The 15,225-nt window shown below is 47.2% G+C and overlaps 1 protein-coding gene across 3 annotated transcripts in view; it reads left to right on the top strand.

The window, feature by feature from the left end:
• The window catches only part of scn8ab (sodium channel, voltage gated, type VIII, alpha subunit b), a gene marked incomplete at both ends in the record, with an annotated part of 164,505 nt that extends 149,521 nt beyond the window's left edge, over positions 1–14,984 (top strand). For all 3 annotated transcript variants that reach the window (XM_084317717.1, XM_084317715.1, XM_084317716.1), the window contains 6 exons: positions 1,034–1,318; positions 1,823–1,876; positions 1,985–2,122; positions 2,346–2,450; positions 10,589–10,859; positions 13,822–14,984. In XM_084317717.1, the coding sequence (XP_084173843.1) occupies positions 1,034–1,318; positions 1,823–1,876; positions 1,985–2,122; positions 2,346–2,450; positions 10,589–10,859; positions 13,822–14,984 (2,016 nt within the window). The remainder of the gene's footprint in view (positions 1–1,033; positions 1,319–1,822; positions 1,877–1,984; positions 2,123–2,345; positions 2,451–10,588; positions 10,860–13,821) is intronic.
• Between the last annotated feature and the right edge of the window lie 241 nt (positions 14,985–15,225).

Here is a 15,225-nt window from a genome sequence, read left to right as displayed (position 1 = left end):
GAGTACTATATGTTTACTATACTACATACTACATGAGTACTATATGTTTACTATGCTACATACTACATGAGTACTATATGTTTACTATACTACATACTACATGAGTACTATATGTTTACTATGCTACATACTACTTGAAGTTTGAAGCTGAACTAGGCTGTTGATTATGATCACCCATCGTCTGCGTTCGACCAATTGAAGATGAGACAGGCAGGTGGCTGGGAGGATCAGCCAGCTACTTTCCAACGTACTATTTCTTTCTGTGATAAACTGCTAGAGGATCTCTGATTGAGACGCTGTACGTACGTACAGTAGGTGCAGTTTGAGCACTCCATACTTCATCAAAGCTTCAGTGATTGGTTTGCTATTACCCTTTACACCTACATATAATATGACAGTGATGCTAATAAAGCTGTAAGCCAAACCTGACGCGTTGTATACATGTAAACGGATGGCAGTGTGTGTGGCATCGTACGGCATCACGGACACGTCGTAGGATCAGCTTCATCGAGGACGGACGTTTCTGAATTGAAGCGATTCTAGGTAACTAGATACATCTTATAGTATTGGTCTATTGATCTTAGTCCCGGGTTTATAGTATGAGAATAATATATCTTGAGGGAAAGAATGTGCATTCCTATGCATGTCATTTTGTGTTTTCGTATGGACGGTTTCAACTTGACGACAAAAACAAACACGAGGCAGCGTTTTAGAATGGACTACATTTAGTTTTACTGCCAGTTGTTGCTATTAGCAAAACACTGCCCCAGGAAATCAACCATAGTCTTAGCTGTGTTTCCTAGCAACACATCAAGCGCTCCCGCCGAAACCGTCTTTGCTGTATTGACCTGTCTCGAAACCCACCCTCGTTTTCCTGATCCTTCAATCAGAGGATCGGAAGGATTGGAGGATCAATGAAATAGGGGCGCAGCTCGAGATAAGGTCAATTATGAGCTTCTCCATTTGGACGGGACGTCATGATGGTCCTCTTCCACCCCCCCCCCCCCCCCACCCCCCCTGCTGTGACCTGTAGGTGGTGGTGAATGCCTTGGTGGGTGCCATCCCCTCCATCATGAACGTGTTGCTGGTGTGCCTGATCTTCTGGCTCATCTTTAGCATCATGGGCGTCAACCTGTTCGCCGGGAAGTACTACTACTGCTACAATGAGACGGCCGAGGAGTACTTCCAGGCCGACGATGTGAACAACAGCTCGGAGTGCTTCGCCCTCATCCATGCCAACTTCTCCGAGGTCCGGTGGAAAAACGTCAAGATAAACTTTGACAACGTGGGCGCGGGGTACCTGGCACTCCTGCAAGTGGTAAGACGTTTTTTCAGAGACTCCGGGTTAGAATCCAGCTGTCAGCAGTACTTCCGGCTTGGTCAGTTGTCCATATGGACACAATCGGGAGTGTTCGAGGGTGGGAAGCCGGTGAGGGTATGAGTCCTGGTCGGAGGTTCACAGAGGTTGCAATACAGCGACTCCTACTGGTCGGTTGGGGCGCCTGTTCAGCAGGGAGGGGATCTGGGGGAGATACCGTGAACGTCCGCACACGTTTCGTTCTCCCAGTGAAACTCCTCGCTGTCAGGTGAAAAGAAGCGGCTGGCGACTCGGAGGAGGCATGTGATAGTCTACATCCTCCCCAGACCGACAGTGGGGCAATGCGCACAACGACCAGGAAGGGAATTGGCATAATGACTAAATTGGGGGATGGGAGAAAAATGCTAAACAAATATTACCTATCACTTCCTCTCTGACTCCTCTGTGTACAGTCGGATAAATGTTAAACCATTTTTTTTGTTTTGTTATTTGCCCTCTTCACAGGCTACCTTCAAGGGCTGGATGGACATTATGTATGCGGCGATAGATTCTAGAAGGGTAGGCGAGCCATGGCCTTTCTGAAACCTCTCTCTCTCTCACTCTCACTCTCTGATTGTTGGATTGCAACGTAGTTGTCTTTTTTTTCACCTGTGATACTTTGCGCAGGTGGGGGACCAGCCCATCTACGAAGACAACATCTACATGTACATCTACTTTGTGATCTTCATCATCTTTGGCTCCTTCTTCACCCTCAACCTCTTCATCGGTGTCATCATTGACAACTTCAACCAGCAGAAGAAAAAGATATGTTTTATTTACCACATACTTACAGTATCTTGTTACAAGCGCAAATAGAATTGCTTATGGTTAATGATGTCTGGCTAATGTCCTGAAGCCCAGCTTCGTTAGGTGCCACTTCTACCATTGCCGTATGACACCTTCTTATCTGCAGTTTTCATTTGGAGCCGGCAATACTGATGTCCAAATACTGGAAGATTGTAACCAGATATTTTCTTTGTCTCTTCACTTTGGAGGTCAGGACATCTTCATGACAGAAGAGCAGAAGAAATACTACAACGCCATGAAGAAACTAGGATCGAAGAAACCTCAGAAGCCAATCCCCAGGCCAGTGGTAAGTAGCTGTTTTACCGCGTTTCTACCTAGCCGCTCAACTGCCAGGCGTACAATCTCACATGATGAGTTCAGAACGGGCGAGAGCTGAACACTCTAGTCTAACGATGACGTCACGCAGACCGTTTCAAACTGCAAACATAAACGTTCTAAATTGGTCCATGTTTTTATTTTCAGTTGTCACTTGTTTGTTGATGCAAAAGCGGGTGGGAAATAAACTTGGACCAGAGCTGTTCCCCTAGCAACGCTATTCCATTGAAAAGGGTAGAATTCTAAGATAGAATTCTGAGAGGAGGAAAAAGAATTAAAGACTTACAACTTAAAGGGAAACATCCTTAGATATCCCTCTAAAGCAGGGGTCAGCAACCTTTACTATCAAAATAGCCATGTTTCCCCCTCCCACAAAATAAAATTCATCTGGAGCCGCAAAACCAATTTACCCTTAAAATGAAGATAACACAGTGTATAATGTTTTATATATAGTTATCCCCAAGCATACCCAACAAGTTGTCTGTAGACCGACTTTGAAATAAAACCCTGAACTATTCAGGTATATTTGAGTCCTTCCCTTATTTGTGGAACATTTATAAAATAAAAAGTAGTCCACTTTGAAAAAAGACTACCATGTGTAGACCTACTTTGAAATAAAACACAGAAAAGGAGAAACAACACTGGCATCTCTAGACCTACTTTGAAATAAAAACCTGAACTAAGCAGGTATATTTGAGTCCTTCCCTTATTTGTGGAAAATGTATCAAATAAAAAGTAGTCCACTTTGAAAAAAGACTGGCATCTTTAGACCTACTTTGAAATAAAACACAGAACTATGCAGCTCTATTTGAGTCCTTCCCTTATTTGTGGAACATTTATAAAATAAAAAAGTAAATTTTTTGTTGTTTGCAAAATTTTCACCACATATCAGGCATACAGGTAAGCCTGCATCGTTAGTCGTGAAAGCAAATTAATCTGTCCACGCTGAATTAAACCCTCTATTTTCCTCCGACTTTCCTTTTTTTGGATTTATCCATGGTTAGCTTACTGGGGGGTCGGAAACTCAAGATTAGCCACTTCAGACGGCAGGGAGAGGTACGGGGTGTGACGTATATTTTAGTTGATGAAATATTTTAGTTGACGAAATATTTTTTCTAGTGCTGTTAATAGATTAAAAACAATTAACTAATTAATCTCACAATTTTCTGTAATTAATCTAGATTAATCTAGATTCAAAATAGCATTTTTCTATTCATATTTTAATAGCTTTCTTTGAATACAATTTCTCTCCTGTGAAATACAAATGTTCAACAAAACCATCAACATTGACTCAGCTAGACCTCTTTCTTATATCCGCGGCGCTACAATTGAAGATTTTTCACTCCATAGATTAATCTAGATTAATTTATTTTAATGCTTTAAATAATTTAAATTAATCTCCAAAGTTAAAGCATTAATTTTGACAGCCCTAATTTTTTCATTTCAGTGTCACAGTATGACCTCAATCTCCAAAATAAGAGATGTAAAAAAATAAAAAATAAAATATATATATATATTTTTTTTTTAAACTATTTTTTTATTATTTATTTTTAGTAACAGGGAGTCACAGCAGAGTGGCTAAGAGCTGCATGTGGCTCCGGAGCTGCAGGTTGCCGACCCCTGCTCTAAAGGATACAGCCCAAGATATCCCTCTAAATGACACATCATTAGATATCCCTCTAAAAGATACATCCTTAGATATCCCTCTAAAAGAAACATCCCAAGATATACCTCTAAACGACACATCCTTAGATATCCCTCTAAAAGAAACATCCCAAGATATCCCTCTAAATGACACATCATTAGATATCCCTCTAAAAGATACATCCTTAGATATCCCTCTAAAAGAAACATCCCAAGATATACCTCTAAAAGACACAAGGTTAAAAACAGAACCTACCCTGGTAAATAAAGGTTAAAAACAGAACCTACCCTGGTAAATAAAGGTTAAAAACAGAACCTGCCCTGGTAAATAAAGGTTACAAATAGAACGTAAGGTTATGTATATAACCAAGTTCTGTGAATTATGGTGACGCTCAGCATCATCTGCACTGTACTTCACTTCGTGCACGAGCACTGAATAAAAAATTCCACCATGTACCTTTACATCCCAACATTCGTCTGGCCACACCCTCATCCGCTTACCTTCATAAGCAGGTGTGTGGTCACCTACTCGCCTCCTTCCCAAACTTTCATCACAAGGCGAGATCAAGGGCCGCAGCGGCGTCTGATGCTGAGCGTCACCATAATTCACAGAACTTGGTTATATACATAACCTTACGTTCTGTTTTATTATGGCTTACGCTCAGCATCATCTGCACAAGAGGAGCTGAGCGGGAGCCATAGCTCGACAAATGTACCCTGCTGAGGCCCCCCACAACCATCAGACCGGGGAGGACCGAGCCCCCCGACCCTCCCTAATGGAGGATACCCTCCCTATTGGAGGCTTACGGGAGGGAGACGGATCCGACCGTGCGAAGAGGAACTCAAGCAACTCAACGCACAGGGTGAGCAGACCGTGGCTTGACCCCACGACTACGCACACGCACAACCCGCATGCCACCAGGGAACGAACGGAAGGAACAAACCTCGGTACTGCCCCCAAAATCACGGGGTCAAGAGCAAACCCAACCCCGTGGCAAGGCTGTAGCAGCGGAGTGCGAAGGAAGACCCAGACCCACTGAAGGGACTGGATCCCCTGGAAAAAGGGGCCCCGGAAAGGTCAATGACGCCAGGCATCAAGACCCCACCAGGCGGTCACTTAGTGACACCGCCCCCCACATCGCCAGCGTATTCGGATAAGGCCCCTCCAAGAGCGGGCCCTTTCCCCCCAATAGCACACCGCCTGGCACACCGACCCTGCAGAACAGGCAGTCAGCATGGCCGTAAGCACTCAAAAAGTTCAACCAACGGAAGCAGGCAGCGCACCGGGGAAACCAGGCAGCAGGCTGTAACCCGAGCCTGGAGCACTGCGGACGAGACAGGCGCCAAAGGAGTCAACTGAAAACAGCCCCCCCGGCGGAAGGGGCGTATGCTGGCGTTGTTGATCACCATGACAAAGCCTCCATTAAAAAAAACCCACCCAGAGGGGTCGAGGCAGAGAAGGCTGACATGATTGGCAGACGTCATGAACGTGCAGGGGCACACTCAACCGGGTAACCCGGGAGTTGACTCTGCTCCAACATACCAGGGAATCAACTACCCTCTCGGTGCAGACGGTGGTTGTTCCTATAACCCCTCAAGAAAAAACTCCAAAACACACCTGCGGGTATACACCAGCTATACCGCAGTACAAGCGTTTCAGTTTCCAAAAAAGGGTTATCCCAGGCCTACGGTATCAACAAAACTTTACTTTGGACCGGGCCCGGCGGCCCGGGAAGCACACAGGATTACCAGAGGGGGTCCAGAAGACCACCCCAACAGCCCCCTCTTCGCCATGCGTGAGAGAGGAGCGAAAGAAGGAGAACCAGCCCCTTACAATAGTGCCAGGTACAAAAGAGTACCCAACAAAGGGTCTCCATAACGCCTAACCCTGTGACACCCGGGCCGACCCGGCATTTTTTCCCCTGAAAAAAGCCCAAGTCCCTCAGGGTACCAGAACAGCAGATCTGCATCCCCGGCGGACAATGGGTTAACTGACCTGGACCAGCGTGACCAGAAGCAGTCCCGTGCCCTAACCACGCCGACATGCCTACTCCAGGAGAAGGGGCAGATATGCGTGTCGATCTAAAACATGAAAAGAGAGCGCCACCCAGACGGGCCGGTTTGAACTGTGCTCAGTGGCCCACCCCAAGGGCGTGAGACCCCTCTACCTATGTTCTGATCTATTCCGTTAACATCACCCAGATATGAACGAGAATCCGTCGAGACCCAGTAACAGGCTCTCAGAAGAGGAAAAAAACCCCATCCCAGTTGCTTTATAAAAACGCTGTTTTAATAACAAGTAACCAAGGCGTACTAGCCACCCGCATGATTCTTATCAGAAACACCCCGAGCCAGCACTATGTATGCGTCGGGACACAAAACACATCAACGGACAGTCTAACCAGACCCCACATTGATCCCTCAAGGCGCCTGGGAGAACGACAAGAAGGGTGTGGTGCTTCATATTCTCCACACTCTTTTATTAAAAAAGAAAGAAACACCGACTGACATGAATCCCACTTGACACAGCCGAGGATAAAAACTGTTTACATTTTTATATCCCGTCATCCCTACCACAGAGGAGAGACGGAACTCCCCAGAGAGACTTCCCACGTGAGCCATAGATTGAAAAGCCACAGTAACATTGAGTCATGTGACCAACCGACTCAAGTTACGCGTATATATCGAGCGTAGTGGAACCTTAATTCCTACGCTCTATCCCGACACTTGACAATAACAGACCTTACATACGGGTCTAACTCACGGAAGCCATCGTCCAATAGCAACGTGCGTAGTGACGTGTGCTACGACGGGGGGAAAACCCAAGACTCAACGCCTGTGATAGGTGCAGAGTCTGGGAAACCCTCCCCCCCCCCCTCTCTGCCAAGCCGCCTAACAGCTTGGCCCTGACTGAACTTGAAGTGACACGTTCAGCCGAACGCACAATTGGAGGGGGGCTTCCCACCCTCCAGAACATTTACAACAAGCGGTGCAGGGGGAAGGCTAAGAGAATTATTAAGGACTCGAGCCACCCGAACAACTGCCTCTTTGAACTGCTGCAGTCAGGCAAGCGATACCGGAGTCTTAAGGCGAGCACAGAAAGACTCAGAAGAAGCTTCTATCCCCAGGCCATCAGGCTGCTAAACGAACAATAAACACTATGCAACAACCATCAAATGCACACAGCACACACACCCACACGCACACACTCACTTAAACCACACAAACACACTTTATATATTTATTGATAAAGGATTTGCACTACAACTCGTACACCCACTGTAAATTGTACCTAAATTGCACCTCATCCCATTTCTGCCTTGCACTATATAGTATTGTATTAGTACACTGCACAGTATTGTATATTATATGGTAACTCAGTTACGTCTATTCTGCATCGAACATTGTACATATGTCTATACTGAACACTGTGACCTCATTTTTTTTTACTTCTAATTTACATGCTATACTATGTTATTTTATTTCATACTTATCTTGTCTTGCACAGTCTCTGGAGCGTAACTGTAAGAAGCATTTTGTATAAAAGTAGTCTGTACTTCTGTATGACAACTATTAAAGAAACTTGAACTTGAACTTGAACTAATAAGAGAGGTAATAAACCCCCTGACCAATCAGAAGAGGGAAGGAGGGGTTTATCCGGTACCCCCTCACAAGCCCAACCCTTGCATACAACAACAACAAATAGCCATATGATACCTTTAGTAGCAATGCTAATGAATAGCGCAAGCTAATACAATGCACGCTAACCACAGACAATCTGTGAACAGGGTTTATAACAAGACCAAGTCGCGCGTGTGTGTGAATCCTACACCCGCATCCATGTTGTAACACAGAAAAAACATTGATAGAGAGAGAGAGAACGGCTGAGCCGTGGTACGTTTTCATACGAGCATTACTGCAAACCCAACACAATAGTGTTGTAGCTCAATATCACTGTGTAAGCAACAGAGCACACAACTAGCCTCTACCTTTATGTGGAGATTCAGGTCGAGGCAGAAAAAACCCTTTTTCAACCGAGTGTAGGCTGCAGGCCTTGCTTAAGCTCTAACATGAATGTAACCCTCCTATCAACCCATACTAGCGAAGATTCACACGTTGCAACCCCATCATAATTATGTTTGGTGAATAAACACATAGTTTGTTAACAAAAAATAGAGTCCCCCTTTAGAGGGGACTCTTTATTTTTGAACAAAATCATAGCGGGCCGGGAAGGGAAACAGGGGGGGACCACAGGGGGAAAAAGTCACTGGGTCCTAGCGACGCCTGCCACGAGCCGCTCGGGATTTGCCACCTCGTGGAGCCCCGGAGGGACGGTAAACGATCGGCGGCTGGCCTCGACGATCCCTACCGTCGCCTCCGGGCGTAGATGGGCCGGCTGTCGTAGCGGAGGCGCCCTCTCTCCTCCTGGCCTTCTTCACCGAAGGTCCAGCAGTCGCGGTGGTGGCAGCGGCGGCCACGGCGGAGGATCCTCGACGACGTGGCAGCCGTCTGACTCCACCGGCGACATCGGGAGGGGGGAAATGAGGCTGGAGCACGGAGCGCTCCTCCTGCATCTCTCTGCAAGTCGAGGTCATCAATTGCAGGGCCGTCCCGAATAGTCCAGCATCGGAGAGGGGTGCCGTCAGAAGTGGAACTCTCTTCTTCTCCGGCACACAAGCCTGCTCCAGCCAAAGGTGGCGCTGGATCAGAGTTGCCAGGGCGCGCACTTTCCCAGTGGCTATAGCCTGCGGCTGAGTCAGATGCAGGATGGCTCCTGCCGACTGGGCGAGCTGGTCATGTTGTACATCAGTCAGCTCCGTGCCGCCCGTCAATATCCCGGACATGAATCTCGCCAGCTGCGCGATGTTAGACGCGGCAGCTAGAGATTGTGTTCCGGTAATAAATGACTGGTCGCTCCAATATGCCAACCGCCTCGCCGATTTCCCTTGGGGAACCGGCTTCCGTAACGGCTCCCACACCACCTCCGGACAAAGGAGCGCCGCCATCGGCCTATCAAGCCGTGGCACGCCCTCCTTCATACCGTCGACCAAACCCGCCACCCGCGTGACTTGCACGTAGGCAGGAGTAAGGCCTATGATGTGGGAGACCACCTGGCCCTGACGGACATAGGCCGCCATTGAGGGGAAAAATGGGTAGACAACGTCCACCCCTCTCTCCGGGCGACGTTGCCATAGATGACCTATGATCAGGGACAGGAACAGGCAGTGGCTGCGGCAGCGGCACGCCGTTTGCGACTGCTGCCGCCGCCATGAGCTCGGGAAACAAAGCACGCAGTTCCCCCTGCAGACTTTCCTCCTCCGAGCCCGCATCCCTCACATACAGCAGGCTACTGGTCAAGGAGCCACATTCCGATGTGGCTGATAGCAGGGCATCCCGCCGACGAGTCAGAGGTTCTACCCCAACATCTTCGAACGAGGCGCCCCAAGGAGACATCTCACCCCCCTCCAGTGTTACCTGGACGTGCGGGAGACATGTCTCCACCGGGCCTTCAAATAAGAACCCGTCCGCCTCTATCATGTAGTCCTCTGTCTCCATCGGGCATGTAGAGACCGACGGATCCTCACCTGGCTCCAGCAACTCACCAAAACCAGGCCGTTCGCGTCTGCAAGCCACCATCTTGCGACGGGAGCGAGCTGACGCAAAAAGTTTGCGTCTCATATCTCCTGCAACCAGGGGAACCGGCCGCCCAACAGCGGACGATTCCCCGGAAGCAGAGGAACCAGAGCCGGAACCAGGCCATCGCACAGGAGACGGCACTGGTGCACCAGCTCCTTGGAGAGGCAAACTACCCATCGGACGCCTACCGGGCGTGGCTGCCGACCACGAGAGAGGTCTCAGCCCCGCTCCAAGACGCACGACGGAGGCGGCAATGGAGAACCGCTGGTGAAGAGTAGCGTTGCGAGCGCGACCCTCCGAAGTAGACATTATGACTTCGTTTTTTTCTGTTGAATATATGAGAGAAGAAAAAAACAAGCAACAATGTAAACACGTCTCAACTTTCTTCAGCTAACAACCTCGTCAAGTGTGGGATCTACCAAAGGCACTTCCTTGTGGTGAAAGTGAAGAAGGAGGCGAGTAGGTGACCACACACCTGCTTATGAAGGTAAGCGGATGAGGGTGTGGCCAGACGAATGTTGGGATGTAAAGGTACATGGTGGAATTTTTTATTCAGTGCTCGTGCACAAAGTGAAGTACAGTGCAGATGATGCTGAGCGTAAGCCATAATGAAACAGAACCTGCCCTGGTAAATAAAGGTTACAAATAGAACCTACCCTGGTAGATAAAGGTTCAAAACAGAACCTACTCTGGTAAATAAAGGTTAAAAACAGAACCTACCCGGGCAAATAAAGGTTAAAAACCCTGGTAAATAAAGGTTAAAAAGGGTTTAATGTGCTAAAACACACAGTAAAGCTCTGGTTCTGTGCCCTCCCTTGGTCCCTCCAGAACAGCTTCCAGGGCTTGATCTTCGACTTCGTGACGCAGCAGGTGTTCGACATCTCAATCATGATGCTCATCTGCCTCAACATGGTCACCATGATGGTGGAGACGGACGACCAGACGGAGGAGACGGAGAACACCCTCTACTGGGTCAACTTCGTCTTCGTCGTGGCCTTCACCACCGAGTTCGTGCTCAAGCTCTTCGCACTGCGCCACTACTACTTCACCATCGGCTGGAACATCTTTGACGTGGTGGTCGTCATCCTCTCCGTCGTGGGTAGGTATCCAACAGGAGAGGAAGAGCACAATCATCTGGGTTCTGTGTGTGTGTGTCCTGTGTGTGTGTCCTGTGTGTGCGTGTGGTCTGTGTGCGTGTGTGTGTCTGTGTCTGTATGTCTGTGTGTGTGTGCGTTGTGTGGGTGTGTGTGTGTTCTGTGTGTGTGTGTTCTATGTGTGTGTGTGTGTTCTGTGTGTGTATGTGTGTTTGTTTTCTGTGTGTGTGTGTTTATGTTCTGTGTGTGTGTGTTTGTTTTCTGTGTGTGTGTTCTGTGTGTGTATGTGTGTGTTTGTTTTCTGTGTATGTGTGTGTGTGTGTGTGTGTGTGTGTGTGTGTGTGTGTGTGTGTGTGTGTGTGTGTGTGTGTGTGTGTGTGTGTAACAAATTCATGTTATAAATCATGACAATTTCAAGACTCCACACTCTTATCACATGCTACCATTTTAGACTATGGTTCTGTTTGACTATAGTAGTCAAGGTTAGGATTAGGGTTAATGATAGTGCGTGTGTGTGTGTGTGTGTGTGTGTGTGTGTGTGTGTGTGTGTGTGTGTGTGTGTGTGTGTGTGTGTGTGTGTGTGTGTGTGTGTGTGTGTGTGTGTGTGTGTGTGTGTGTGTGTGTGTGTGTGTGTGTGATTGATTGATTGATTGAAAAGTTTATTAACAGATTGCAGAATGGGTACAGTACAGTACAGCTCAATACATACAATTGTTAAGGGGATGCAGACCAGAGAAAGACTTTCGTCTTGTTTACATCAGGGTCCCCCATTTTCAATTCATCATAACATATATGACATACATGACATACAGATAGACAGTACTGCTACATCTATACATTTATGACATATCAGATTTGCAAATACAGTACTGTTTGGTGTGTGTGTGTGTGTGTGTGTGTGTGTGTGTGTGTGTGTGTGTGTGTGTGTGTGTGTGTGTGTGTGTGTAGATATATAGAGTGTGTAGAGATGTCTCTGTTACCCTTTGTTCCTCGATGCACTTGCCTTGTCTTTCTTTCTATGTTATCAGGATGTTAGTGTGGTTTAAGCCCCCCCCCCCCTCCCCCATTAAGGCCATTTCCATTCACATTTATGGAGTGTAGGGTTTCTGGTGACTGGTTTCTCCAATACAATCAATAGTCATAGTCACAGAGGAAACGTTACAAGTGTTTTGCTGCAGTACAACGCTCTGATGCAGTTTTATAACCAGCAGCAAACATTGAACTCAAACGCTGGCATCTCCCCCTAGTGGCCTTCCAGCCACATGGCATTTTTAACATGGCGTCATGTGATTGTCCTTGTTCATGAGCAGTAACGGCTAAAGAAGAAAGATAAGATAAGATATTCCTGATTCTGATATTATCTTTTAACCCTGGCGTCCTAAATCTGAACCTACCTGAACTTGAACTTCATGTGTTTGTGATGGAATATTTGTTAGTGGTTATGTTCAAAGTACCTCATAATATGGTACCATATTGAAGCTAACAACTAGGCCTTTCAAATGATCAAATCAAATAGTGTAATATCATCATTATTATTGTGATTATTCTTCATATGTCACAGCAAATATTTTTGTTGAACTTGAACTTGCATTTTCAACCACTTTACTTTACTGGGATAAGACATTTGAGAGTGTATAGGATTTAGACGATTTTGTGGGCAATATAGAACAGTTGACAGATTAGAAATTGACAGATCATCTATTGTTCAAAAGTTATGAATGAATGAATGAACTAAGAATAATAATTAAAAGAAATCATCCAGAATTGATGATTACATATTATTTGTGTGTGTGTTAAATTTTTTATTCAAACTTACTCTTCCTCGAGGTACCACTGTCTGGTACCTGGGGTCTCTCTCTGTATCTCATGCCAGCTCTCGGCGTGTGTGCGTGGTCACATCTGGAAACCTTCATCCGGCGTGTGCCTGTGCTCATGAGCTCCGGCAGTGTGTGGCGCGGTGCCCCGCTGTTCGCTCTCGCTCGCCTTGAGGAGCTGAAAATGGCGAATGGACAGATAAATCACGGCAGAAACATGTCACAAACACTACAAAACCTCTACAAAACTAAACTAACACTTTTATATATATATATATGTAAACTATGTATAATTTATTGGAAACGGTACTTACACACTGTTCACAATTACACGCTACAACGCTCTGTCGCTGGGAAGAATTCATGATGTCAACAGTGATCTTCCGACCAATCCCAGGCAGCCGTCCCTTGCACTTCCGTATGAAGGCGTATATCGCTGTAAAGGTGCAGTTCCCCTCTTTCGGAAAAAATAAATGGTGTCGATCGGACGAGAACTCGAGGTGTGGCGATAGTTTAACGGGTGTAGTCAGGTTAAGAGAGATAAGATAAGAAAGATAGAAAAGAGAGTAGAGCCTCGGCCTGCACCCTAGAAACATCTTTACTGGACAACGCTCTGGTCCTCCGTGGATCTTTGTCGAGTAGAAATGTACATTTTAACGTACATTTTGACCCGACAAATATCCACAGATGATGTAAATGTTATCCGGTAACGATGTACGTGTGGAGTTTCTAGACTGTGACTCTCATCTCCATACTGGCACCCGGCATCACGGCATCCGGCACCTCGTCGTGATGCATGTGTAATTATCAGCCCAAAAGAAGAATATAAACCAGGGTCTCATTCACCAAGGACTTATGACAAAAAGGGCTTTCTCTTAGGGCCATTTGAGAAATTTTCGGGCCGATTTTGGGATTCACCAACCGTCCCAATAAAACATATATAATTAATATTATATTATAATATATTGTCTATATTCATGTCTTGCCCGAAAAGGTCTCAAATTGCCCTAAGAGAAAGCCCTTTTTGTCGTAAGTCCGTTGGAGAATGAGACGGTGATTTAACTTAGTAGAACCGTTCCTTTGACCTCCTTCCTTTACTTCCTACTAACACGTGTCTTCCTCCTCTCTGTGTCTTCCACCCCGTTACCTCCAGGAATGTTCCTGGCTGACATTATCGAGAAGTACTTTGTGTCGCCGACTCTCTTCAGGGTCATCCGCCTGGCCCGTATCGGCAGGATCCTGCGTCTCATCAAGGGGGCTAAGGGCATTAGGACTCTTCTGTTTGCCTTGATGATGTCACTCCCCGCCCTGTTCAACATCGGCCTGTTGCTCTTCCTGGTCATGTTCATCTTTTCTATCTTCGGCATGTCTAACTTTGGCTACGTCAAGCATGGGGCTGGGATTGACGACATGTACAACTTTGAGACCTTCGGCAACAGCATGATCTGCCTGTTCATGATCACCACGTCAGCCGGCTGGGACGGCCTGCTGCTGCCCATCCTCAACTACTCCCCGGACTGCGACCCTTTGCTGGAACAACCCGGCACCCCCGCCACGGGGGACTGCGGCAACCCCTCGGTTGGCATCTTCTTCTTCGTCATGTACATCATCATCTCCTTCCTCATCGTGGTCAACATGTACATCGCCATCATCCTGGAGAACTTCAGCGTGGCCACAGAGGAGAGTTGCGACCCGCTAAGCGAGGACGACTTTGCGACCTTCTACGAGATCTGGGAGAAGTTCGACCTGGACGCCTGCCAGTTCATCACATACTCCAAGCTCTCTGACTTTGCGGACGCGCTGGAGCACCCGCTCCGCCTGCCCAAGCCCAACACTATCGAGCTGATCGCCATGGACATGCCCATGGTGAGCGGCGACCGCATCCACTGCCTGGACATCCTCTTCGCCTTCACCAAACGCGTGCTGGGCGACAGCGGCGAGCTGGACATGCTGCGGCAGCAGATGGAGGAGCGCTTTGTGGCGGCCAACCCCTCCAAGGTCTCCTACGAGCCCATCACCACCACGCTGCGGCGCAAGCAGGAGGACGTGTCGGCCAAGATCATCCAGAGGGCCTACCGCTCCTACCTGGCGAGGCGGGGCTTCATCTACAAGCGCAGGAAGGCCAACAACAAGGCAGAGAACGGCGAGACCAAGGAGCAGGAAAAGAAGGAGGGCACTCCGTCCACCGCCTCCCTCCCCTCCTATGACAGTGTAACCAAACCTGACAAGGAGAAGCAGGACGACAACAACGAGGGCAAAGGAGGACGGAAGGAGAAGGGGAGGAACCAAAAAGACGTCAGGGAATCTAAATGCTAGGAGGAGTAATAATCACAGTAATAACAATAATAAATTATAATAACGTAACTTCAAGCAAAGCGAGAGGAAACCATCTAACCCACACAGATGTACAGATTATTTAATTTGCAAGTAAGAAAAAAAAATAATAATTCAATAATTTTGTTTACAGACTGTTGTCTGTTCCGGAGCTTGAAGACATTTTGAACTCGAGTCAAAACCAAACATAATCAACGTACTGTGTGACATTGTTGCATCTAGA

This window comes from Notolepis coatsorum, assembly GCF_963971535.1.
Source record: "Notolepis coatsorum genome assembly, chromosome: 6".
In the NCBI taxonomy this organism is placed as follows: domain Eukaryota; kingdom Metazoa; phylum Chordata; class Actinopteri; order Aulopiformes; family Paralepididae; genus Notolepis; species Notolepis coatsorum.
Note: the sequence above shows the minus strand (reverse complement) of the source record. Positions and strands in the feature narration are given on the sequence as shown.